Raw genomic sequence first — 26,537 nt, 5'->3', positions numbered from 1 at the left:
TTTTTTGCTGTACTGAAGGTGTCTACAGCAGAACAGCCACGCTCAAGTCCTCAAAGCATGATATCTTGCAATAAGAAAACCCTTTACCTCCCCCAAGAGATGCCGGCTATCCATGCCGAATTCACAGAGTACTACTTCCCAGATGGCAAAGACTATCCCAGTAAGACAGAAGTGGCAACATCCATCATAAATGCTGACAGAATCAAAATAGTCACTTAATATCAGTTCAACTCAAGCATTCTGTGAATTGACATGACTAAACTCTCTCTGCAGTCCCCTGTCCCAACTTGTACGTGCAGTTGAACGCACTACAGCTGGTGCTTGACTCTCGCAGCCTGGTTTGGCTCAATCTGTTTGCGTTGGACCTTCGTCAGAGCTTAGAACAATTTATGGAGCTGTACAAACTCAATGACTCGCAGAAACCTGAAGAGCATGTAGATATCAGAGTGGACGGACTCATGCTGAAGGTAATTATTACTTACATTCACTTTAAAAGCTGCTACAGTTTAGCTTCATCTCTAATCAATGTCTTAAGAATTATTAGAAAGTTACAAGTACGTTTGATCAGGGTTTAAGCTGAACTCTACAAAGCAATGGCCCTCCAGGGCTGAATTTGAGGAACCTTGTTATAAAATTCTATGTACCTTTTTTTTTTTATAGTTTTATAAAAAAATTCTGTGTTTGCATGTTTGTAGCTGGTGATCCCTGCAGAACAGGAGAGGACTCAGCCTGACCAGCCCCGCTCATTGTCAGTACAGACCTCAGAGATGGTAGCCACTAACACACGTCACCCTTCCGGATGTACCCGGTCCAGTCTGGAAGCCCTCTTACAGGCCTTCCAGGAGCAACCCTTCTTCACCTCCCTCTCTGCCTCTTTTCCTCGTTCTCAAAGCTCCTTCTCTGTGCTTCATCCTGTCTTCCTGCGGCATGCTCATGAGCAGGACACCAGCATTCATGATGTGTACCGGGGCCTTGCTCTGCCATCTCTCTCCACCAATGCCCTCAAAACACCAGCAGCCACCGACTTGTGGGCTGTGCGCTTCTCCCAGTTCTGGGTGGACTATGAGGGCTCACGCAGTGGGCGGGGTCGTCCGACACCTTGCGTGGACTCCTTCCCTCTGACACTTTGGGTATGCCACCCTGCCCGATACACTCAGCACCACGAGAGGCTCAGAGCAGGCGTAGGGTCAGGCCTGTTGCCTCGCAGCGAGTCAGCAGAGATAGCCAGTCGTCTACAGAGGAAGAAGCTTCTAAAGGAGTACTACAGCTCTGATGCATCTCCCAGCAACATGCCAAGCAACGGCCTCCACAAACCACACTCTCTGGATGGCCTGTTCAGCAACTCCTCTTCGTCTCTTTCTCTTGTTTCCTCGTCCTCATCCAACGAAGTAGACTTGCAGCTGATAGTGCACATTCAGAAGCACCTGAGTGCTCAGGTGAGCCATGGGCAGTATGTGTTCCTGCTCAGACTGCAAAATGCTGTGAAATCTCTGCAGCGCACTTTACAGCAAGATCTGGAGCAGTACGGCTCCAAGTGGCAGGGTCCCACGCAACCCTTCAGTGCCTGCGTGGGCGTGCTCATGAAAAGTGCTGAAGTTGCACTTCTCCTAAAGCCCATTCCCCAACCAGATTTGAACAGCAGTCCCCTGGACTCAGACGTATCCCCTTCAGAGAGCAGGGCCACTCTTGAAGCCGGGAGTGAGGAGAGCGATGGGCACGAGAGACCCTCGGCTGCTGGAGAGGGTACTCGAAAAGTGGATCAGCTCCTTTGTGCAGGGACACATGCCGTCAATGCATCTGCTCTCCCTGGTTCTCCATCTTCCTCTCTGAGAAAGGCGTCTGTGGATGAGAGGAGTAGCATGGTGTCTGGTGGAAGGGTGCCATCTGAGGAGAAGAAGGACTTGAGAGAAGGATCTCCCAATTGGGAGGGCAGCAGAACTGAAGCCAAAGGGCAGCATAGTGAAACAGCACAAGGTGGAACCATGGTAGTAGATCCCATGTCTGACAACTCCTCCAGGGAATGGAACGAGAAGAGTCTGGGAGCCAGGCTACCTCAGTCCATGTCCAGGTATTACTATTTTAGTGTATTTAGAACACAGCTGTCCAATCTTTCCTGCTTTGTTTTTGGAAATTGATAATGGAAGTCGAGCTGCATGGCCCTGTCCCAAATGCTGCCATATACCTTTGCGGGCCACCTTAGAATACACAATTTGATGACATAATGTTGCATGGAGCATTGGATTGTTGACCAAACCTTCATAACAATTTGCATCACAGGTTTAAAGGGGGTGGGCATTTTGTTAAACCATAAAATAAATGGGACAACACTGTGTTGTGAGATGGTTACCCAACCCTGCTCCTAGAACCCTGCTGCTACCTTCCTGCAGACTTCAGTTCCAACCAGAGTCAGAAATAAATGAGGGCTTGTGGCAAAAAATGCCCCACAAATTCAAGACAAAGTGGAAAAATTGACCTTTGGCTGTTATGATAAAAAAATCGATTTACTGTGGCTTACTTTTGCCATTGAGCCTTATAACATTTCACACGCGTTTTTGTTGAATTTAGGAATCTAAGTATTTAGTGCACACGCTTGCGAATTCACTCATCATAAACAACACAGTGCAGATATGATGTAAATAAGTGAATGATTATAATGCAAGTTTTTGGATAATTTGCACTAGATTAGACTAACATCATGGACTGACACGTTTCCCTGTGAAGCTGGAATGGAAAAGTTGATTTTTGACCCTGGTTCCAACTGTGCTCCAGCGCACCTGCCTGTAATTTTCAAGTCCTGATGAATGAACCCTAACCCTATCCCTCCAGGAGTAAGACACCCCTTCCTTAAACATAACCTTAAACTTACATCTTGCTAGCTGCAAATGCACAGCGCGAAAGTTACTATCCAGGGGTGGAGAACACTGCCCCATAGGATCCACTGTCCCGCAGAGTTGAGCTCCAACCCTAATTTTAATGTTTAGATTTAAAGGTACGATTTTTCTGGTGTTTGATTAAGGTTAGATCTAAACTCTTCAGGAAAGTGTAAGCTCAGAACAAAGGTTTTGCAATTACCTTCAAACTATCCAAATATGAAGGCCACAAGACTCCAAGTCCTCAGTAAATGGGACAGGGCCCATGCTGAAGTTTATATAATATATACTGTATATAACATGCCCTGCTTTGGGCCTGACTGGCTGTTCAGTTTTCAATTAGGTTAATCTTTGGGCCTCTTCAGCCTGTGAGGTGCAAAGCAGTAAAAAAAGAGAATAACGGGATTGTGAATTTTGTAGCTTTAATTTAGAACTGAATGTAGATATGATTAATGCAGAAATAATGACATTGAATGTTTTGAGAGTATGTGTGTGTGTGTGTGTTTTGGGAGTAAAACCCAATGCACAAGTGCTTCCTTGCTCTGAATGTGACCTCTGGGTGTGTGTGTGTGTGTGTGTTTTCAATTTCTCTCTTCTGAAGGAAAGGCAGTTTATCAGTGGTCTCTGACCTCTTAACTTCCACGCACAGCAGGTCTACCTCCTTATATTCCATGTCCAACATGTAAGACCCCCTCTTTAGGACTCTGTGCCCATCTGTGTAAACGTGAATGTTTGTAGAGAAAACTGTGGTATCGTGATTGTGATCATTTCACATTAGCTTGTCCTTCGTGGTGTTGTGTGTAGGACTGTGGACATGCACAGAGTTTGCCGACTGTGTTGATCTTGCCAAAAATGTGTTTTTTTCTATCACTTTTGGTGTTTTTTTATGTTAGTACTGACATGCTCATCCACTCTCATACTGTTTTCTACTTTTTGTGCATGTACTTTGCAGTGGTCGTTTGATCCAGGGCAAGTCGCAGTCGAGTTTATCAGTGTCCTTTAAGAACATGAAGAAAAGCCCTTCACTACAGTCTCTGGATGATTTTTCCATAGACAGTTACTTACTAGAGGACTGTGACCGCTACAGCCTGCTGGAGAGAGGTACATGCACTCTTGAACACCATGTTCTACTTGTGTGTATTCTTTATGGGATAGCTTATTATGTTTGTTTTGCCCACAAGGGGCAGTATTGTGACATCTGTATTTTTGTGCTATTATTGTTCCATCGATGGAGCAATATTTCTTGATAACCAGAAATTAAATCAGATTTACCATTTAACACTGGCTAAACATCAGCCCCAAATGTAATGAGAAAACAATAATTTATTTTAACATGTTTTCTATGTTACTGAATATGGCTCTGGATATGCTACGCTCTCTCGTTCTTACTAAATAATATGCAAGTATGTTTTTTTGTTGTTGTTACAGATGACATATCAATCTCTGGTTACAAGGAGGATCCAAATGAACAGATTTCCTCAGAAGGGACTAATGTGACTCTCGCTCAGGAGGCAGATGAGACCCAGTCACCTGACGCCATCAGCGCTGCCTCACAGAGCATAGACGAACCCACGAAAGACCTTGTAATAAACGTTGTCTCTTTCTTCTTTCAGTCCTCTTTTTCCCATCATGCTCAACTTTGTTGCTGAAAGTGAACTTTTTCTGTTCTCCTGAATGAAAACAATGTGATGCATCTATGTATAAAATATCTATATTACGTGCAGGTGTCGGTGCTTGTTTTGAAGATTCACTCGGTCTGCTGTTCTCTGGATCTGAAGAGGGATGTTACGGCAGTCGCTCTGGAGGTGGGACGGATCCGACCCAACCAGCTCGGCAACATCAGTTCGCGGCAGTATCTTAGCAGCCGCAGCCTGGGTAAAATTGATTGACAGCTGTGTTTGTGTGTGCGTGTTGCTGTTACACCTGATAAATAATTGCTGTTTGCGTTTCTTCAGGTTTAGTGTCTACAGCATCAGTCCCTCACAGTGGTGAAGGTACTTTAAGTGTGTATCTTCGTATGTTTGCATAGTGTGTGTTTGTGCGCATGTTTGTGAGTGGACATGCTGTCCACGAGTCTGAGTTGTGTGTTGTGTCATCACTCCTTAAGCAATTTTTGTGTTTAATTTGAACACTACTATTCAAAAGTTTGGGTTCTGTATGTTTTTTTTTTTTTAAACAAGTCTTTTTATGCTCACCTAATCTGCATTTACAGTATTTGTTCGAAAATATAGTAAAAAAAAGTCATATTGAGAAATATTATTACAATTTAAAATTTCTGCTTTCTTTCTTTCTTTTGTTATAGTATATATTTTACAATTATTCCTGTAATGGCTAATTTTCTGCATCATTACTCCAGTCTTCAGTGTCACATGATCCTTCAGAAATCTTTCTAAAGTGCAGATTTAGTGCTCAAGAAACATTTTTGGATTATTATCAATGTTGAAAACAGTTGTGCTGCTTAATAATTTTTCTGGAAATGTATTAATTCCTTAAATTAAAAAAGACTGACCTCAAACTTTTGAACTGTTGCATACTGATATATTTTTTATAAATGACAAGTCAGTGTTTTGGTCAAGTCAACAGTTTTAGCGGAGCCTTAATGTAGAATGCATATGGAGTTCATCAATAAAGAAAGATGCTAATAGCCTGACAGCTGAAGTATCTACTATCTATCATAGAAACTATCAAATTCCTCACAGAAATTAGATTTACTGATTATTTTTAATAATGCAAACATTATTAGTATTTACTAATTTGATTCAGTTCAATAATAATTCTCCTACTTATTGTTGAGAGTGCTGGATTTGTTACACAACCAGTGCATTGATGGCTAATAGTAACAGTGCTTAATTTAGATGTTTATCTTCTAATATGAACCTTTTTAAATATCAACGTAAAATTTAGTTATAGTGCTTTTAATAGCAATGTTTTAAAGAGATGTTAAAGAGAAGCGGCTTCCCGGAAAGAGTTTATTTGAGTGTCTGTGCTAAAGAACAACATGCTTTAGTTTCAATGCGCTACAATCCTCTCTGAAAAGTTGTGCTTCTAAATGAACCCCTTTAAAGCACCACAGCTAAAACATTTAGTCAGTTGGTGAATGAGTACTGTTGAGTACTGTCTGTAAATAAGAGTTGTGGGATTTGTAATAGAGCATTTTTCTCATTCGCTGGTCCCAGCTCATCGCTTTGCTCCTCCTCTCTCTCCTAAAGCTGCTTTGGTATTGTGTTGTCGTTTCTCTACTGTCACAGACCACTGGGTTACGCAGTAGCAAAACTGCTGGTTCAGGAGACTTTGTACACACATAAACACACACACAGACTCTCATCTATCTGGGTTGTTTCAGAGCGCTGCCACTTTCCTCTCCGAGAATTAATCTTTAGGCTTTTCTCTGCCCGATTCCGCTAGCCTCTGTTTTTCAGTCTGTTTCTCTGTATTTTTCTCTCACCTGCTCCATAATGTTTACTTTGTGATCTTAGGATTTACAAAAGGACCAGGTACTATGATTTTCCGGACATATACCATGATAATACCATATTTTTGGACATGTACCATAGTGAATACTACAGATACCACAGGATATAAATGTGATTTTCAATACCATCTGCTACAATCATCGTACCACTGTAAAGTCACGGTACTTTTTTCATAAGGAACCATCCTAGTTGCCTGTTCTGTCTCCCCGTTTCTTAACTCTCTGTTATATCTCTTATTTAACAGTTCTGCTGAATGAGCATCTGTGTTAGGTGTTATTCCCTCTATTCTGGGCAGAGGAGATGGGGATGTTAATGCAAGTCTCAGTTTCAGAGCTGACGCTTTTTGAAAGGAAGTGCATGTAGGGCAGCCAGAGAAGAATAGTTGATACTCCTCTGCCATGAGACCCTCTGGGACCACTGAACTGCACAGCTCCCATATCATTTGATGTCTCTGTAGGGATTTGATGATGCTGTAGGAAATTTAAACGAATTTCAATGAGTTTCCATTCATTACTGCAGGCATTGTTGCGCTGACATTTTGGATTCAATACATAATTTAAGTGCAGCGTTTAAGTGTTTTGGATTTGTCTATTTTTAGACCGGTGGCTGTCTCCTGTGTCCTGCTTTGCCGTCAGGTTGCCTGTGCAGCTAGTCTTTAATGATTTCCACTCATTAGTGATCCATTGGTTTCCCGCATGACCGTGTACACATTAATGTGTCCTCGTAGATCTAAGGCTTATTGTGTTGCATGAGGAAACATGGAGTTGATGGTGTTTTCATCATGTGGATCTTCACTATCGTTTGTATTTTGTATAATGCCATCTATGCTGAAGAGGTGTTAAGATATTAAGAGGCGTTCACACCGACAGTGATCTGCAGTGATATGGAATGATTCATTATCAATGAGAGCAACAGAGACTGTAGTTGAAAAAGGTTTAATGGTATGCAAATAATCAGTGATACCTAAAATTTCCAGTGCACCTGTTAAGTTTATACCTTTGAGTTGGGAATTGACTGTTATGACACCGTTTGAAATGCTTGATTCTGATTGGTCAATCATAGTCTGTTATTACCCGATAAAGACTGTTGTCAATAGAGACACTGTTTTATAGACCACTCTTCTGGATATCTGAAGCCGTTGCTTCTTTACGGTCTGTTGTATCACAGCTTTTTGTACATTATATGTGTACAGATTATATGTGGTTAAAAGCAATTTAATAAGTGGTATGACTGTACTTTATAATTAAAATGTTCATTTTGTTTCAAATAGTTCTTACCTTAAAGCCCTGAGTAACCATTTTTCTTCATTGGAGCTTGGTGTTTAGTGAGCTAATAAAACTTTTAAACTTAATATCAATACTGTTGTTCAGTTATTGACTTGATTAACTAGTAGACACGTATACATGCCCCTTATGATATTAGCAGCTTGTGTATCACCTTCAACAGAGTTTAATACTTGTAAACATGACTTGGCTTGGTCATGTGCTCAGAAACCGTAATTACAGTCTACCTCACTTGAAGAACCCTCCTGTCAGTGTGAACGAAGCATTTCATGGATCAAAACTAAGAACCTTTAAACCTACAGAACATTGTTGACACGTTTTCTGAAGTCCGTTATGGGAGATAATATTAGCATTTTACTTAATTTCTCATGTTTATCTCTCTCTCACAGGCTGTGGGTCAGGGTCGGAGCCCAGCGCAGTGTTAAATCCAGAGGTGCAGGTGAGGCTGGAAAGCGGTCCAGGAGCTGCGATTCACTCTCTTCTGGCCGAACAGAATGGCTTCCTGCAGTGCCACCTACAGGCCTTCAGTGCTGACTTCCTCATGACATCACTGCGAAACCTCGCCCTGTTCCTGGAGGATGACTCCGCCTCCCAGGTTCTCCCCATGGAGATCACCATTAAAGATACACACGTCAATCTGAAGGTACATTTAGATACAAGTTATTGATGCTGTCACAATATCAGATTTTATCAGATTTATTGGATGATTTTTTTATTATAATTTTTAAACATGAGTGTTTTTGGGGTTTAGGTCTCGCTTCTGATTTTTTTACATGATTTTGTGTGATTGTACACAGGTTCCAAAACATAGCGATTTGCAATCCCAGAATTCACTGGCGTCGATGAAAAGCCACAGTAGATAGCAAGATAGCTCACTTTTTAAACATGAACCAGCATGTATGAACTAATGTATGTGTTTAATTCAGGATGATGGTCCTCGTGACAACGCATCAGAGCCTGAGGCCACACCCATCGCTTTGCATATTCATAATCTTCTTATTCATCGGCAAGATGACGGCTCATTCAGCATCGGAGGAGGTTATTCATGTCCCTTACTTCCTGTTTTTCTCTTCCTGCTACCTCCTTCTCTCCTGAACTATAATCGTTCCTTATAGCATCATTTCCCCCTTCTCTAAATCCGTCTGGCACATGCATGCACTCTCTCTTTTACTTTGAAGTTTGCCTCTGTTTTGAATTATTTTGAAATAGGATTAAACCTCAGGAATGCACGTACTAAACTCTTCCCTCCCCCTCTCTCCCCTCGGACAGCTGAGCGTGCTGCGGACTCAAAGCTTCAAAACGCGGGGCCTGTGAATGACAGCAGGCTCAGTTCTGTCCCTGAAGTTCCTGTGGGTGTGGCCAGTGAGCCGAAAGCCACTCAGACTGCAGCTCTGTCACCCACAAGCCCCACCCCCTCAAGTAAAGAACAGGTACACAAGGAAGAACTTGCGATATGTAAATAATTGAAGAGTTTTGCATGATGTAATGCATCACAGTGTACGTCCACATAAAACTGTAACATTGCAGCTTTATGTGAACATTTCAGTTTGTTCTGAAAATGTTGATTTCTGATGACAGAAACCTAGAAAAATTCATGCAGTGCCTTGTTGGTGTCTCACCCAGTCATGGTGATGTAATAATGAAGATAGATGCTGTTAAAAGTAAATTAAATTACTTAAAGTTCGATTCCCCGGGAACACATGATAGGTAAAAATTGATAGCCTGAATGCACTGTAAGTCGCTTTGGATAAAAGCGTCTGCTAAATGCATACATTTTATTTTAATTTAATTTAAAGGAATAACTAATGATAACTGTGGAAAGGTGTAGCACCTACTGCTCTGCTGAAAAAAATCCAATGTTAGTAAAATATGACTGATGAGAGTTTATTTCTAAGAAGTTGCCTAAACATTTTAATCCAACTTTTAAATCTTGTTCAACCAATAAAGAGAATGTTTACATAAGTCTTATAGGCACAGTAGCACAAAATATTATTATTATTTTTTGTGAGGCCCGAAGAAAGAGTGTAGAAAATGGTCATAACTAAACCATTTTTATGAAGTTGTTGGTGCAAAAAGCTTGACTAATATTTATAAGTGTTCTTCACGGTAAGAGTACAATTATAAAAAAAATTACATCTAGGCTGATAATCAATAAACAGTTTGTGCTCCAAGCTAATGATCTTTTCCGTCCATACAGCTGCTCGTGGAGGAGAATGAATGCTTGAAACTGGAGCTCTCCAAAGCCAAGATGGCGCTAGCGGAAGCCCAGATGGAGAAAGACTCTCTCCAGCATCAAATGAAGTCTCTTAAACTCACCAGCAGAGGCAGCAACAGCTAGTAACAGTGCATCTGTGTGTGCATACAAGTCTGACACTTGCCACAGGGGGGCAGCAGAGTGCTTGGAGGGGCCCGGCGCCATAAAATATCCCAGCTCTTTAGCCGAGAGAAGGATGGTATGTGTGCCGTGATGAAGATCTCACCTCACTCGGGATCCAGGCTTTGCAATCAGTGGCATCTGCTCATAAAGAACAGTGTTCTTTACTATAGTATACACACAAAGCTTTAGCATCAGAAAAAAATCAATTGAAAAAAGACTCTTTGACAACCTGTGGAATTTCACAGACGTTTTGTTGCTCTCTTCCCGTTTTTATTATTTCTTTCACTTCATTTATTTGTGTCAGCGAGCACCCCTTAAATTATCACGGGAAAGTGTAAAGGGGTGATAATCTCACATTCTTGCTCACGTTCTCTCTCTCTCTCTCTCTAACCAATTGGTATACTGTGTAGGAGCACATTCCACCCTTGACCTTTAACCCCAGGACAGTCTTACACACTGAGTGTCAGGGTGTGTGATGTTGAATGTCATATCTTTTGGAGGAATGTCTTAAAAAATTAATTTGCACTTTTCCGTACTCTTTTGTTTAACAATAACTAAAAAATAATCATATTTAGTGATTAATCAATTTGTGATCATGTATAGTAATTGTGATACACAAGAATGTTTTGTTAATAAGTGTGATTGAATTGGCCTGGGCGAAATATTTACATTTTCATTATGTTAGTGTCTCAAAAATGGGAATATGTTTTCGGAATTATGTTCACGGACACACTACAGGATTTGCATTGCACAACTTGATTTCTTTTACTTTGATGTTAGTTCAGTATTTGCAACTAAACACGTTTCCATTCCATGTTTGTCTATTTAGGTGTACGTTTGCACTGCAACAGTCAAAATAGGAGATTAATTATTAATTTACAGGTGTTTTTTTCTGATAAAGCACCATTTAATCTGAACATGGAATGTTTAACTGATGCTTTGTCACATTGTTGATCTGATTACCAGCATTTCTGCACAAAAAAACAAAACAAAAAACAGATGGATTTCACCTGATATATGAAATCTATGAAGTTTGTATTAGTTCATTTTTGTTTTTTGCTTTCCTTATTTATACTCAGCCTAGTTTATGATTAAATATCACGGCAAAGATATTGAAATGATTTCTTGGATTTGCTTTGCTCTCTCTCTCTCCTGCCCTTGTTTTCTTTCAGCTTTGTTTTACTCTACAGCATCCTCTACAAGTGCCTGTGACTGCTCTCCTTCTCCAGAGGTTCTGCTTGATTTTTCTCTCACATTTTGTTCTCTAAATTAATGTTTTAAAGCTCTTCTATCTGGAGAACACTTTTCAGATTTTAGGACTTGAACATAGAGAAACAATCAGAAACACCTGATTGTAGGAAACAAGAACTTTTGTTATGTAGTAGTAGGCCACACCCCCAGGCCCCAATATATGTAATAGACCCGCCCTTTATAGATGGAGACGCACCTCTTTAGCCTAAACGATGAACAATAATGCTCAATCAAGCAAAATTTGTGAAATTATTTGCTGTGTCCATCAGAGGCTGCTGAAGTACTGAGACATCTGAAATAAAATGATGAAATCAAATCTAAAATGTTAAATTATTTTTTATTAATATTTTTTTTTTCAATAAATGATGATCCATATGTATCAGATGCTGTTGGGCTGTAACAAGTGCTCTCAATCAAATGCTTACCTATAGCCATAATGTTGGCATGAATTGGAAATTTTAGTTCTATGGAAAATCTGTTTTAAATGCATGTTATTGCCGTTATTGTGAAGAAGAAAAAAACATACTTTCGAAAGTTTAATGTTTTTTCTTTCTTCTGTTGAACTTAAATTAAGGTATTTAAAAAATGTGGCTAACCAAACAGTTGATGATTTGGAGAAATTAAGCATAACATCACTTGTTCAGTAATAAATCCTCTGCAGTGAATGGGTGCCGTCAGAATAAGAGTCCAAAAAGGTGATAAAAAAAACAACATCATCAATAAATGTCTTGTGAAGTGAAAAGCTGCGTGTTTGTAAGAAACAAAACAATCAAGGCATTTTAACTTTTGGCCAAAAATCAAGTCTATATAATCCATAACAATGCTTCCTGTATCATGTTTTACTTCCACAGTGTTTTGACATATTTTCTGCATCAACTTTTGACTTTTTTAGGAATGAATCACTTTTGCTAGGTGCTACTTAAAAGGTCACTTTTCCCCTGGGTTTCCAAAAAAGGTCTCAGTCTGTGTAATCTCTGTTTGGTTTGGCTTCACCTCCATACAACCTCAATCTCATGTGGCACGCTCATGAATTGTAAAGACAGGACTGCAAGTGTGTGTGTGTGTGTGTGTGTGTGTTTGTGTCTGAGTGTGCTCCCACTCTGTGCATTCCCTATTAAGGCAGATGAATACAGCTCTGTTTGCTGCTCTATGGAGGAGTTTATTCCTGGAGTTAGAAACTAAATAGACACTGAACACCCGCTTGTTTTTGTGTGAGAAATGCAGAGAGCTTGCACACAACTGCCTCATAAGATCCGGTTGTTTCTGTTTCTTGGCAAGCTGAAATCTAGTGACTCTGTCCAACTCCCAGTGGGCCTGCAGCTGCTTCTCTCTCTTACACACACACCAGATCATCGCTTTAATTTCCTCTCTTCAAGACTTCACAGCTGTACGGCACAGGAAGTAATGCTGTGGAGATGTTAGTGAAGTTCTAAACAAAACCTGAGAAAATCATTCAGTATTTCAGAATTATAGCTCCAAAATATCTCTTAGAAAGGAGCACAGTGGAGGTTCAGTGTCAATTATGGAATGGGATTGTGGTTTCATGACAGTTTGTGTGTATACAATGATACTGAATGATTATCAAACTGAAATCTGGTTAATGTATACTTGACACATAATCAGAAATGACAGAATATTGTAGGAATATTCTTATGCATGTAAATGTAATCAGTGACTGTTTACAGTTTTTCTCAGTCACTTTGGTGCATTTTTCAAATCAGAAATGAAATTCTCAAAAACTACTTGTACAACCTCCACATCATCTAGTCATTTATACACATCATAAAACCAGTTTCTCATTCTTTTGAACAAGTTACGATTGCTTTTGTACATTCATGCAATTGATTACGCACATTTATCTGCAGTTTCCTACATTATCAGTTGCTAATGTCATGCTGCTCAAAACGTATTATGTTTTCTGTGCAATAGTCTTACCGCTCAAAACATCTAGTCTTTAGTTCATCGTATAAGCCATTAAATGCAACATGGTTAATCTAGTTGTCACAAACTGGCAAGCACATTTTTTATTTTTATTTTTACACATTATTATTAGACTTTTTGTCAATTTGGCATGAATTGTGCAACTGAATCTTGACTAATGAAGAGAATGTAGATGATAAACCAATGATAAACCATTTCTCTGGAATAGCTGAAAGGTTCATCTCATGAATCTTCAGTTAGAAAGCTTATACTGTATAGACAGAGGACAACACAAGAGTTACAAATTCTGAAAATTGACTTATTTTCATCTTTGTGCCCATATTTCCTTTTCTATATCACAAAAACATTGTAAAGGATTTTTTTTATTTTTTTGGTCAGACCACTAGTAAAAGTGTAACTGGGAATTCTATCCAGTCTCTTTCAATCAATATCCAACATACAGTAATGTGTAAATGTATACTTTTGAAATGGATATATGGCATCCATAAGCATATGGAATACTGTTCAATAGTAGTTTACATCAGAACTTTCCTCCAGAGTACACTTTTATACTGACAACATGACTAAGCAATTTGACTGTCTTATTCATAAACGATGACACAAAGACTTGTCATTCTGATGGCACTGACATGTTCATTGACACAGATATTTATTTTTGAGAGATGAACTAAGGGTTTTGAGCAGGAGACTGGCTTTTGCAGGTAATCCATTGTGTTTTGCTATTTGTACGAGTTGTTTTGAGAAATGCACTTACTGTTTTGCAAATCTCAAGGATGATTTGAGAAATGTACCAAAGCAACTGAGAAAAACTGTAAATGCACATCATGCTCCACAGGTTTTTACAATAGGCTTTTATACTTGTTATGAATTTATTCTGTTATTATGCTGCATTTAATTCTGCACATTAATTTAATCAACTTATTATTCCTTCTTTCCTGTCCTTGAGACAAATGCACAATGGACTGCAAAATGTAGGACATGACATTTTATAATGTTTGTAAAGTTTAACAATCGGGATCAGGACGCCTTGATTCCATTGTGCAGGTTAACATGTAAAATATGTATATTGCAGCAGTATTCATTATATAATAATAAGAAATAATAATAATTAAAAAAAAATAACTCTTGCTACATAAATGTGTTTCTTCAGTTGCTGTACTTTTCACACTTGCTTGTATCACATAGTAGGCCTAAACTTTTTTTTTTTTTTTTTTAATGGACATGCAAAAATATGAATACCAATAGCTACACTAAATGTTCTGAATAAGCTGTTGAATGACTCACATTTTGGTTCCCAGAATGATATTTTGTGGATGTGAAACATTCTGTTTTGTGAAGTCCAGCAGTTTGTGTGTGTGTGTGTGTGTTTCTCGAATTCTAGAAACTGGAATATTGGCTTCATCTTCTTTTGGCCATTACATGTTCACATGAAGCCCACATTCTTTCCATGCTCATATTCTGATTAATAGTTGTAACGTTCTTGTCCCCAAAAACGAGTTGGCATCCTTGCAAAACAAACAATAAATAAATGACTGCTATGAATTACCATTGTTATTATTTTTCCATGGTATATTTACATTCATTTTTTTACATGCTATTTTAACGTAAATATGCCAATCACTGAGTAACGTAGTAGACTGTTACAATCTCTCCACCACCGTAGGGTATAAACGTTCAATATGACATATTTTCTCCTCGTGCGCCAATGACATCAAAACAAGGTTACAGTAACAGTGTTCGGTATCAGTGACTCCACGCCCAGCCGAAAGACAGAAACACTGATGCTGGGCCGCCCTGCTGTCAGTACAACGGCGCGCGAACTCTCACGCACACACACAGAGAGAGAGAGGGAGATAGAGAGGGAGAGAGAGTGCGCGCGCGCAGGGAGAACAGCGTGTGTACGGTGACCGAGAGCGCACTGGCAGAGCGGCTGATGAATGTGATTTAACCCGCGTCTCCAGGCAACCGGACCATCATCCTCCCGTTCAGCACAGCTGTACCGGGACCGTGTTACAGTGAATATCCGGTGCACCATTCCATCATTGAGTTCCAGTATGGACTAGCGGCTTTATTCACACAGCAGCGGCACGGCGGAGCGTCTGTTTGTCGGTAACATGCCACAGAAATCCTAAAAGGATACCTCGCCGTTCAGTCCGGATTGTTTTTGTTCTCGTGGATTAAACTTGTGTCCGGGATGGGGAAGGAGCAGGAGCTGCTGGAGGCGGCGCGGACCGGGAATGTGGGGCTGGTGGAGAAGCTGTTGAGTGGGAAGAAAGGATTGCTGGGCTCGGGCTCCGGCTCCATACCTCTGCCCGGGTTACTCAGGTATGAAAACAGACCGTGGCGGACAAGTTTATGTATGTGTGTCCGAAATAAAAGGGCTTTCCGGGAGTCCACTGGTTCCAGGCTGTTTGTATCAATTCAGACAGAGCGAATGCAGTTGCTTGAGCAATACAATACATCACACACACCCACTCTAGGCATCCCCGACCCACTGCGCCCCTCGTACAGTTTTTTTTTTTTTTTTGCTGTTATTTGCCATCCTAAAAGACTTTAATTGTGAGAAAATCTCACGTGTCAGAGGAGATCTCCATGTCTCATCTGTCTTGCCCTGCAATCAAAACTCTGAGATTATGGTATTAAAGGGATAGTTGACTCAAAAATGACTAAATTCTGTCATGGTTTACTCATCCTCATGTCATTCCAAATGTAGACTTTCTTCTGTGGAACATAAAATAAGGTAATTTGAGACATGTCCTAGTGTTTTTGTCTGTACAATGGAAGTCAACCAAAGTTGTTTGGTTACCATCATTTTCCAAAATATGTTCTTTTGTATTCCACGAAGGTCATGTTTGAAACACCATCAGGGTGAGTAAATGTTGAATTGTAATTTTTGGGGTTGAACTGTCCCTTTAACTTGAGCATTTCTAGTCAAATACTTCCAAGACCAAATGGTCTGGGCTGTATAGTACTGTCCACATTCATTTCATAGCTCTGTACCAAAGGGGGAATGGGATGGGATTGTGACGAGGGGGGCCCACCATGGTCCTCTCTGATATAGCTTAATCATTTGGCCTTTTGGAGCACATCCATAAAATGTTGTCCCTGGCCCCAGTGAAATGTAATGACAGCCCTGCTTTTACATGCCAACTACTGCTTCATTTTTATGTCTCCTGTGGCACTTTATAAGAAATATCTGAGACTAAATTGATACTTTCTTCTCACAAAAATGTATTAAAATACGGTTGTAAGGTCCAGGCACTCGGCCCAAGGAAGGTATCCAGTGCTGGATGAAGGTTTCCTCCGTGTTCGGTCTTTCAGCGCGTAGAGTTATTCAATTTAGGTTAAACTCAAATCTGACTCCATTTTATTATTTAATCTGACTCCATTCTCTTATCTAATCTGACTCCATTTTAGTATGACCTTGAATTTAGGTTGAAAGGCAAATTGGTTGTTTGTTGGTCTCTAATTATAAATGTTATTCTTCCGACATTTGATTATTCTTCTAATTTAACTCTTTACTTTATTTTACTCGTTCATTAGGAATCTATGTCGCTCAGGGTGCCCCACGACGGCCATTCTTTTACGTGTGCCCCACGATCACAAACTCGCCAGTCTCAACAATAGTCAGAGGTTATGACTAATACTATTTAATAGGTTACCCATACTTACCATATTTTTTCAACTTCAAAGTCAAGCGGTTTAGCCAGAAATCTACAACCTCACCTGATGTGCCCTATGCTCCATCTAGTCTGAGTTTTAGTATGCACTTAACCCTGGACGCAGATTTGCGGAAACATAGCCTTCACTTAATCTACTTGAGAAAATAATTTCAGAGTAAGTCAAAGTAAATCAAATGTAACAATTTATTATCAGTCAGGTAAGGATTATGCCAATTACATAGCCAATTCATAGATATCAAATCAATACAAGACATCAAATTCTCAAAGATGAATCTAAGAGTAAAAGATGCATACCTGACTTTAAGAAAAATACATAGTATGAAGTGTGTGGACACACTTCATGCTATGGGCTCATTCCAACTACAGAAGGCCCTGATCCTTTTGCTGCAATTGTTTAAATACCTCAGACCAAGACAAACATCCCCCGAGATGAAGACAGAAACTAACAATTGGAATTTGCATTAAGTCAGGTCCCAGACCAGGGTAGTTTACACCTCAAAGGGAACAGAAGGTAATTTACATGGAGGACCCTGTGAAGGGGCACTCCCTCCCATTACAGTAGGCAAAATATATCTTAATTCTTACGAAATGAATTATCTTTTAATTTACTTTTGTAAGACTGAGACCATTGTACCAGTTGCACTGAGACAATTCAAATGACACCAAACATGGCTGTAAATATCACTTGCATTAATGTAGACCATTGTATTCTACTGTTGACCATTCTGAGTGAGCTATGTGAAGGGAAGGAATGGGATGAGAAGGAACTGTTGCATATGTGAGAGAGGCATTTCCTGCATTTTCTCTCAGTGAGATGTCTGTATGTTAATGCACTGTGTGTCTATAGTATGTCTCAGAAGATCAAAGTGTCTGAGGTTTCTGTAATTCTTACACAGTCATTTACCTACATACCATTCCAAATATGACTTTTATTATTCTGTGGCTCACAACATTGTCCATGCAGTTAAAGTCAATTTGGTTCAATATCCATTTTTGGACCCCAGTTGATTTTAATATGGGGAAAAGTATTCTTCTTCCTCTTTTCTTTTTGTTTAATTAACCTTTTTTTCTAGAACATATACAAAGAACAGCAGTTTTAATATGAAATCACACCATTAAAGCATGACAATTTTGTATTTTTGTTTTTGTGAATAAGTCAGATGGATGAAATTAGAGAGTAAAAAATGTAATAATAAAAACTGATATCTTTGAGAACAAAGGAGTGGTTTAATTCTGTACCACTAAAAATAAAAGAACTTCAAGGACCATTCATTCATTCATTCATTCATTCACATTTTTTAAATATATTGGGCAATTTCCTTCTATAACAGCTAAACAACTCAAAGAGTTTTCTCCAAACTCCAAGTTTCCTTTGGAATTAATTCTAATTAATTAGTTAATGAAGGCTTCTCCCAGAGAAAACTTTAACACTTTGTACTGTTAGTAATACAGAGGGATTTCTCCTGTACCTAGTGTGGGTTGCTCTGTGTGATGTTTGATCAGCTGTGCATGCATGTGTTTACGGTTCTCTGGTATATGATCTCGGGAACACGTTCATCTCCATGTCACTGTCAGTATGTAAAATGACAACTGTGTGGGGCAGATATGCTTCGTTAATGGCCAGAAAGAGATGGGGGGGAAGGGCACCTGGGAATGTCTGCTCGTCTCTTTGAGAGCAAGAGAGGCTGATCGAGCCTGGCTCAGACATCAGCCACCTCACTGGTTAAAACAGCGAGTACAATCAATGCTGCTCGTGTGCTGTCTGGAAAAAAGATCCCTCTGCCTCGTAATAGGGCATTTTTCCAGTGGTAAAGGCTGACATAATCTCACCGCTCCTCTAATTTAAGGGCTCAGAAGGCATTGTTCTGTTGTTTTGTGGTCGATCCTTGAGGTTTGTTTGGTTGGAAAGTGGGATGTATGTTGTGTTTGTGTTTCTCTCTTATTGGGTCAGAACTGTTGGCTGGAGGAATGGGACAGTGTGGTATGGTGGGGGGTCTGGCTCTGTCCATCTGTCCACGGTGCTGGAAGTTGTGCTCTTTTCTCTCTGTGAGCTCTGCAGTGTCACAGTTAGTGACGGTACATCGCCTAGAGAGGATTCACATGGCCTTATCTGAAAATGAGGGTGGATCTATGACAGGTCAAGGGTTACTTGAAGAATTTAAGAGATTTTGGTGATTATGTTCAGAATGGGATAGTAGCTTGCACTATATTTAAAAATATATAAATTAGGGCTGCACGATATTGGTAAAAAATGACATTGCGATATTTTATATTTCTGCGATATATATTGCGATATTTTTTCTTACAAACAAAAATGGGGTGAGCACACTTACATTCTCATTTTAAATGATTTAAACATCGACACCACCATATGCGCGAGGGAGAGAGAGCAAGACAGCGCTGGTGTTGTTTGAAAACGGCTCGCTCTCTCTCTGTCTCTCTCTCTCTCTCTCTCTCTCTCTCAATTCAATTCATATTGCTTTATTGGCATGACATACAAAGGTACATATTGCCAAAGCATTGTACATAGCAGAATAGAAACAAACAAAACAAAAATACATATATATTTATAAGAAAAAAAAATTACATGCAAAATAAATCCATATACATTTCTATAAACATTGATGGTACTTGTAATGTACTCTCTCTGTCTGTCTCCCTGTCTGTCTCTCTCGCGCGCGCTCGCTCTGTCTGTCTCTATCACGCGCGCTCTCTCTCCCTGTCTCTCTCGCGCGCGCTCTCTCTCTCTGTCTCTCTCGCGCGCTCTCTCTCTCTCTCTGTCTCTCTCGCGCGCTCTCTCTCTCTCTCTGTCTCTCTCGCGCTCTCTCTCTCTCTCTCTCTCTCTCTCTCTCTCTGTCTCTCTCGCGCGCTCTCTCTCTCTCTCTCTCTCTGTCTCTCTCTGTCTCTCTCGCGCTCTCTCTCTCTCGCTCTCTCTGTCTCTCTCGCGCGCTCTCTCTGTCTCTCTCGCGCGCTCTCTCTCTCTCTCTCTCTCTGTCTCTCTCTGTCTCTCTCGCGCTCTCTCTCTCTCTCGCTCTCTCTGTCTCTCTCGCGCGCTCTCTCTGTCTCTCTCGCGCGCTCTCTCTGTCTCTCTCGCGCGCTCTCTCTGTCTCTCTCGCGCGCGCTCTCTCTCTCTGTCTCTCTCGCGCGCTCTCTCTCTCTCTCTCTCTCTCTCTCTCTCTCTCTCTCTCTCTCTCTGTCTCTCTCGCGCGCTCTCTCTCTCTGTCTCTCTCGCGCGCTCTCTCTCTCTGTCTCTCTCGCGCTCTCTCTCTCTCTCTCTCTCTCTCTCTCTCTCTCTCTCTCTGTCTCTCTCGCGCGCTCTCTCTCTCTGTCTCTCTCGCGCTCTCTCTCTCTCTCGCTCTCTCTGTCTCTCTCGCGCGCTCTCTCTGTCTCTCTCGCGCTCCCTCTCTCTCTGCCCTGTTAAACTTGCATGTGGTTTTCAGTCCTGTCAATTATAAACTTTCACTCTATGATGGTTAAGCTGTGCAATTAATCCGCGAATCAAATTCGTCAAGGGCAGGGGAGTAGCTGGCCCGTACAGTTAATGAATAACGGATCAACTACAACAGCCTACATCGCACATCCTGCGATGTGACTATCGTGGATTCGTACATCGCGATATCGATGCTTAAACGACACATCGTGCAGCCCTAATATAAATTATATCATAATCCGAATGGTGTCCAGTTATCTATTTGGAAATTAAAAATCTTAAAAATACCGATCTATCTATCTATCTATCTATCTATCTATCCATCCATCCATCCATCCATCCATCCATCCATCCATCCATCCATCCATCCATCCATCCATCCATCTATCTATCTATGTTAAAACAAATACAAAATAAAGAATTTCAATATCTTACTATTTTAACTATTTAATATGATAGTGATTATATTATCATATACTTATCTATTTTACCAATTATTCTAATAATATTGGCCATTTTAATATCTGTGTATCTGCAGTTATTATCCAAGTTAATTTAATTTTGTCAAAATGTCTTCTATTTCATTGTTGAGCACATTGCATTGTGGGATACAGTATTCTGTGCAGTGTGCTCTGTTGTAAACTTGACAGTTCAAACAGTAATTTTAAAAGGATGAACAGTCTATCAGTAAAATATCATTTAATGGCCGATATTAAAGATTTATAGTTATAGATAAATTAATGATGATTGGATATTTGATTGTGTATGCTCATTTCTTACATTACATTTAGATTACCTTTGCCATCATCAAGCAATTAATCTTTAAAAACACTAATTTCATAATGCTGTTAAATATATATTTTTTTAGCAAATTTTTATTCAATTTTGTAAAAAAAAAAAAAAATTTTGGTTTTGGCAGATGACAAAAATCACTGATGTATCTCTTCAGTTTAATTGCACATTGTTGAGTGCATTGCATGTTGGGATACAGTATTCCGTGCAGTGTGCTCTGTTTCTATTCTCCACGTTTTGGCAGAAGTAGTAGTAGGTCGTTAATATTCTGTCCTACTGTCCCTTTAAAGTCCCTTTAAGGCAAGTGAGTTTGGAAATGCCCTGAGCTGGAGGTAAAAGGCATACAAATAAAGCATGTTCCAATGACACAGGTTTGTTGCTGTGACCTCTGACACACATACACTGTTGCACGTGGGACGGGACCCACTGCTGTATGATCAATATTTTGCACCCTCATAGTGCTAATGGATTAGCCCATCAATAATGACACAGTGTGAATGCTGCATTAGGCAACACTGCACAAATACATGATTTCAAATGCTACAACATTCATACGCTCGGCGCTTACAGTTTTTCTCAGTCGCTTTGGTAAATTTCTCGAATCATCCTTGACATTTGCAAAACAGTAAGTGCATTTCTCAAAACAACTCGTACAAATAGCAAATCACCATGGATTACCTAAAAAAGCCAGTATCTTGCTCAAAATCCTTAGTTCATCTCTCAAAAATAAATATCTGTGTCAATGAACATTTCAGTGCCATCAGAATGACAAGTCTTTGTGTCATCGTTTATGGATAAGAAAGTCAAATTGCTTAGTCATGTTGTCAGTATAACAGTGTACTCTGGAGGAAGGTTCTGATGTAAACTATGGCAACTGTTTTGGATGACAGTTACTGTAATGTACAGTACGCCATATGCTTATGTATGCCATATATCCATTTCAAAAGTAATAATTCACACATTACTGTATGTGGGATATTGATTGAAAGAGACTGGATAGAATTCCCAGTTACACTTTTACTAGTGGTCTGACCCCCCCCCCCCCCAAAAAAAACACCTTTACAATGCCTTTGTGATATAGATAGGAAAAAGAAATATGGGTGAAATATGATGAAAATGTCAATTTTCAGAATTTTTTACTCTTGTGTTGTCCACTGTCTATACAGTATAAGCTTTCTAACTGAAGATTCATGAGATGAACCTTTGAGCTATTTCAGAGAAATGGTTTATCATTGGTTTATCATCTACATTCTCTTCATTAGTCAAGATTCAGTTGCACAATTCATGCCAAATTGACAAAAAGTCTAATAATAATGTGTAAAAAAAAAAAAGTGTGCTTGGCAGTTTATGACAACTCGATTAACCATTTTGCATTTAATGACTTATACAATGAACTAAAGACTAGATGTTTTGAGCGGTAAGACTATTGCACAGAAAACTATATAATACATTTTGAGCAACATGACATTAGCAACTGATAATGTAGAAAACTGTAGATAAATGTACATACGGTAATCAATTGCATGAATGTACAAAAGCAATCGTAACTTGTTCAAAAGAATGAGAAACTGGTTTTATGATGTGTATAAATGACTAGATGATGTGGAGGTTGTACAAGTAGTTTTTGAGAATTTTATTTCTGATTTGAAAAATGCACCAAAGTGACTGAGAAAAACTGTAATGGGAATATGTGTTAGCTCACCATTCTCAGAGATAGCATCACCCTTGGTTATGTTCCCGCCCTGTTGGCCTGGCACATCAACTGTAGCTCTGTGGCCGATGATATTTCGACCACACCTTCTGCGTTTTGTTAGGTTGAAGCCAGCCAAGATACAGTAACATCAAATGTATACAGCATATATTGCATCTTCTTTACTACAACCATAGCAAATGTATAAAGGTCACACTTACTGTACTGTATATCACAATACGATGTACTGTTTACTGTGAGGTACAGTTGCTGCATGCTCATACATGTTTTACCTGTACTGTACATACTGGTAGCGCAGCTCATTCACTCTTTCACCATTTCTTTCAAATCTGTTTCATATTCAGTTGGTGTATTTTCAGCACCCTGTCAATGGTTGAGATGTTGACTGTTTGGATGTTTTTGTAAAGATGTTCTTGTCTTCTATAGAGACATTTTGATCAACATGACATAATCAATTGATAATATAGGAAACAGCAGAGAATTGTACACAATCATTTGCATAGATGTACCAAAGCATTTGCAACTTGTTCAAAGAAATGAGAAACTGCTTTGTTGATGTGCACAAGTGACACAATGATGTGAAGATTGAACAGGTAGTTTTGAGTATTTCAATTCTGATCTGAGAAATGTACCAAAGTGACTTAGAAAAACTGTAATATGATAATGAGGAACTAGATTGTGCAGTGGTTATTTGTCTCTCTTAATTAAAGTGCCTGAATCATGAATTTGAAAGGACTTGTGAGACATTAGCAGGATAGATTCTTTAGATCTAAATTTATTTTTTTTTCGCATTCTATTATTATCTTACTAATAGCATAGATATATAAATCATCACTTGCATTGGTTGAGCATTGTGGATATTGTGACAATGATGTTGATTAAGGGAATCAAGATGGGATTATCTCTCTCATTGGCTACCAGTCACTTTGCTGATTGCCTTGTTTTCTAATTTGATTGGTCGTTGGGCATGTGAGTCATTCTTTTCAGACAAACTGTTGTTTGTTAGTTTAACTTATGTTGCCTTCTAAGATACCTTATTTGATTTTTAAGGTAGCACTGCATGTTCTCTACACAGATAGGGCAATTCCAGAATGCACTTTAACAAGCTCGGCAATCAAAACACTGTCACTTAAATATTACAACTAAAACAAGAAAACTAGAAAAAATTGACTAGTTATTTTTCTTGTACGATAAGTCAGCCATCGTGACATATACTAGCTAATAATACGAAAAGAGCAGTTAGAGTCTGTTTTAAGTCTTGGCCGGTCTGGGGCAGTCACAGATTTGTCATGTCCCTGCGGTTTATCAAAATAAACATTCAGCACCATTATCCCCTGTCTTATCAGGCACAGAAACAGACTGCTGAGCGACACAGACCGCAGTGCCGGTTGAGCACACCACACAGAGCCATGCACACTTCACTGTCAGAGCCGCTTACTAAAAACATGGACCGCTCCCAAACATTCTGTCCTGGAGCGCAGCCGTCAGCTAGTGTGGAGGAGTGTTCTCAGATAGAGAGAAAGAGGGAGGAGGACGTTTATATATCACCATCCATTAAGAGATGAGTGGACGGGAGGAAGGGGTGGCGTATTGGGGTCAAAGTTCAGATTTGTGGGGAACGTAGCGTGTTCTGTGTTCAAAGAGTGGGTTTGTCTGAGACGCATTCTGTCAGTTTCTAAGTGCTCATGTGCGTGTGAGTAAGAAAATGAACCTTCGAATAAATTTTCACTTTGCACAGTGACTCAGCATGGGAACAAGACAGATTTTAAATTATCAGCATGGTCTACTTTGTGACTTATTTTGGAGAAGAACGGCCCCCATAGAAAAATAAAATACTTTGTGACCATCATGTAAAGCAACCAGCCATGATTTATACTCAGTTTATTTGACCTTTAGAGTAAATCTGAAATTCAGTTTACCACAGTAATTGAGTGGTACAGTAGCTCACTCAAATAATGCCACAACAGTCTCAGCAACGGTTTGTCCAGGCAACACAGATGACCATTACATGTTGAGTTATTGTTAATCCAAAATATATATAAATGGTATAAATAAATAAATACGGATTATTTCAAATCCACATTAGTTCTTTGTCAAAAAGTCATAGTTGCAACCTTGTACCATGTAACAAAGGTTTTTTTTCCAGTGGACCAATGTTGTTATTATAACCTAAAAATTTCGTTAGTTTAAATAAAGCTAATGAAAACAAAAAATCAAATAGAAATATTAGAGAAAAATTTGAATAAAAAAAGTGGAACAAAATTACTAAAACTTAAACTCACTTTAAAATTAAACCTGAAAATGTAAAAATATCATAGTATTAAAAAAAAAAGAATGTTATGTAAATAACTGCAGTGGCCTGATAAATCTTTGTACTTTGAATTTAGGAAGTCACCTGGTCAGACAATCCCATTTGAGTGCAGTTCTTCATTTGCAAGTCTTCATTTGCAAGTTGCTTTGGATAAAAACATCTGCTATTGAGAATGAATAAATGTAAAGGACATGTAAATTTCAGAAAGGTCTTTCAATTTTTGTGTGCAGTATGCATCAATAATAGGGGAAAGATAAATAGGTGCTGAAACAGAATTACTCTACATTGTTACTTTTTATGGAAAGAAACATGTTTATATTTATTTATTAACATGCTAGAAACACTCATCAGTGTTTGAAGCAGAATAGGAAGATGCTGTTGTTTTTTCTTCACTGTCAAGCTCAATTTACTTCCATACTAATATGATAAGAGAAAGCTCACGCACACTGCATGCAGGATGTCCATTCAGTTGTACACACACTCTTTTTAGGAGGTGACGTAACATGTGTTACATGTACTATAACGTTATCTCATTAACACATTTGTTGTAAATATCTTTCACAGTCTCAGCCTTTTTGCACAAGTTAAAAGAGCTTCATAAAAGCATTGTGTGACGGGGATGATCATTCAAAACACTTTGAGTGTCTTTGGCAGGGAAACGTGTTACATGTAACACGTTATCTTGTTAACTCAATTGTTGCAAAGATCATTCAGTCTCAAAGATTTTCACAGGTTAAAAGGGATTCATAACAACATTGTATAATGGGCACCATCATTCAAAACACTGTCTCTTTAGCAGGAGACATAACACATGTAATGTGTTACATGACAAATGTTATTCAATTAACACATTTGTTCCGAACGTAATTTAAAGTCTCAGTGTATTTCACAGGTTAAAAGAAACTTTATAACAACATTGTATGATTTTAATCATCTTCTAAAACACAATCTTTTCAATAGGGGATGTAACACGTGTTACATGTAACATGTTATTCTGTTATCAGTTTGTTTGAGCGTTCAGAGTCTCAATGCATTTGACAGGTTAAAAGAACTTCATAATAACATTTCATTATGGGGAAACATCATACAAAACACTCACTTTTCAGCAAGGGATGTAAAATGCATGTATACATGTTACATGTAACACATTATTCTGTTAACACGTTTGTCGCAAACATCATTCATAGTCTCAGTCCTTTTCACAGGTTAAAAGAGCTTCATAACAACACTACATGATTGGAACCATCTTTCAAAACACTTTGAGTGTCTTTGGCAGGGATACATGTGTTACATGTAACATGTTATCTAGTTAACTCAATTGTTGCAAAGATCATTCACAGTCTCAAAGATTTTCACAGGTTAAAAGGGCTTCATAACAGCATTGTATAATGGGCATCATCATTCAAAACATATGT

General features: G+C 39.1%; 2 protein-coding genes across 9 annotated transcripts in view; both read left to right on the top strand.

Annotated features, from left to right (window-relative positions):
* The window catches only part of LOC132098957 (bridge-like lipid transfer protein family member 3B), a 31,111-nt gene extending 20,341 nt beyond the window's left edge, over positions 1–10,770 (top strand). For 2 of the 5 annotated variants that reach the window (XM_059505283.1, XM_059505282.1), the window contains exons 12-23: positions 19–160; positions 274–467; positions 696–2,068; positions 3,472–3,552; positions 3,823–3,971; positions 4,299–4,453; positions 4,595–4,745; positions 4,826–4,864; positions 8,016–8,269; positions 8,553–8,664; positions 8,896–9,056; positions 9,824–10,770. In XM_059505283.1, coding sequence (XP_059361266.1) covers positions 19–160; positions 274–467; positions 696–2,068; positions 3,472–3,552; positions 3,823–3,971; positions 4,299–4,453; positions 4,595–4,745; positions 4,826–4,864; positions 8,016–8,269; positions 8,553–8,664; positions 8,896–9,056; positions 9,824–9,964 — 2,952 coding nt within the window. In that variant the 3' untranslated portion in view covers positions 9,965–10,770. The remainder of the gene's footprint in view (positions 1–18; positions 161–273; positions 468–695; positions 2,069–3,471; positions 3,553–3,822; positions 3,972–4,298; positions 4,454–4,594; positions 4,746–4,825; positions 4,865–8,015; positions 8,270–8,552; positions 8,665–8,895; positions 9,057–9,823) is intronic. The other 3 variants (XM_059505284.1, XM_059505286.1, XM_059505285.1) reach the window with 3 other exon arrangements.
* Positions 10,771–15,019: 4,249 nt separating this feature from the next.
* Positions 15,020–26,537, top strand: part of LOC132098956 (ankyrin repeat and sterile alpha motif domain-containing protein 1B-like) — a 173,137-nt gene continuing 161,619 nt past the window's right edge. The window contains exon 1 of one of the 4 annotated variants that reach the window (XM_059505279.1): positions 15,020–15,520. In XM_059505279.1, the coding sequence (XP_059361262.1) occupies positions 15,390–15,520 (131 nt within the window). In that variant the 5' untranslated portion in view covers positions 15,020–15,389. The remainder of the gene's footprint in view (positions 15,521–26,537) is intronic. The other 3 variants (XM_059505281.1, XM_059505276.1, XM_059505275.1) reach the window with 3 other exon arrangements.

This window comes from Carassius carassius, chromosome 22 (genome assembly GCF_963082965.1).
Source record: "Carassius carassius chromosome 22, fCarCar2.1, whole genome shotgun sequence".
Classification (NCBI taxonomy): Eukaryota; Metazoa; Chordata; class Actinopteri; order Cypriniformes; family Cyprinidae; genus Carassius; species Carassius carassius.
This window is presented reverse-complemented; position numbering and strand designations above follow the sequence as displayed.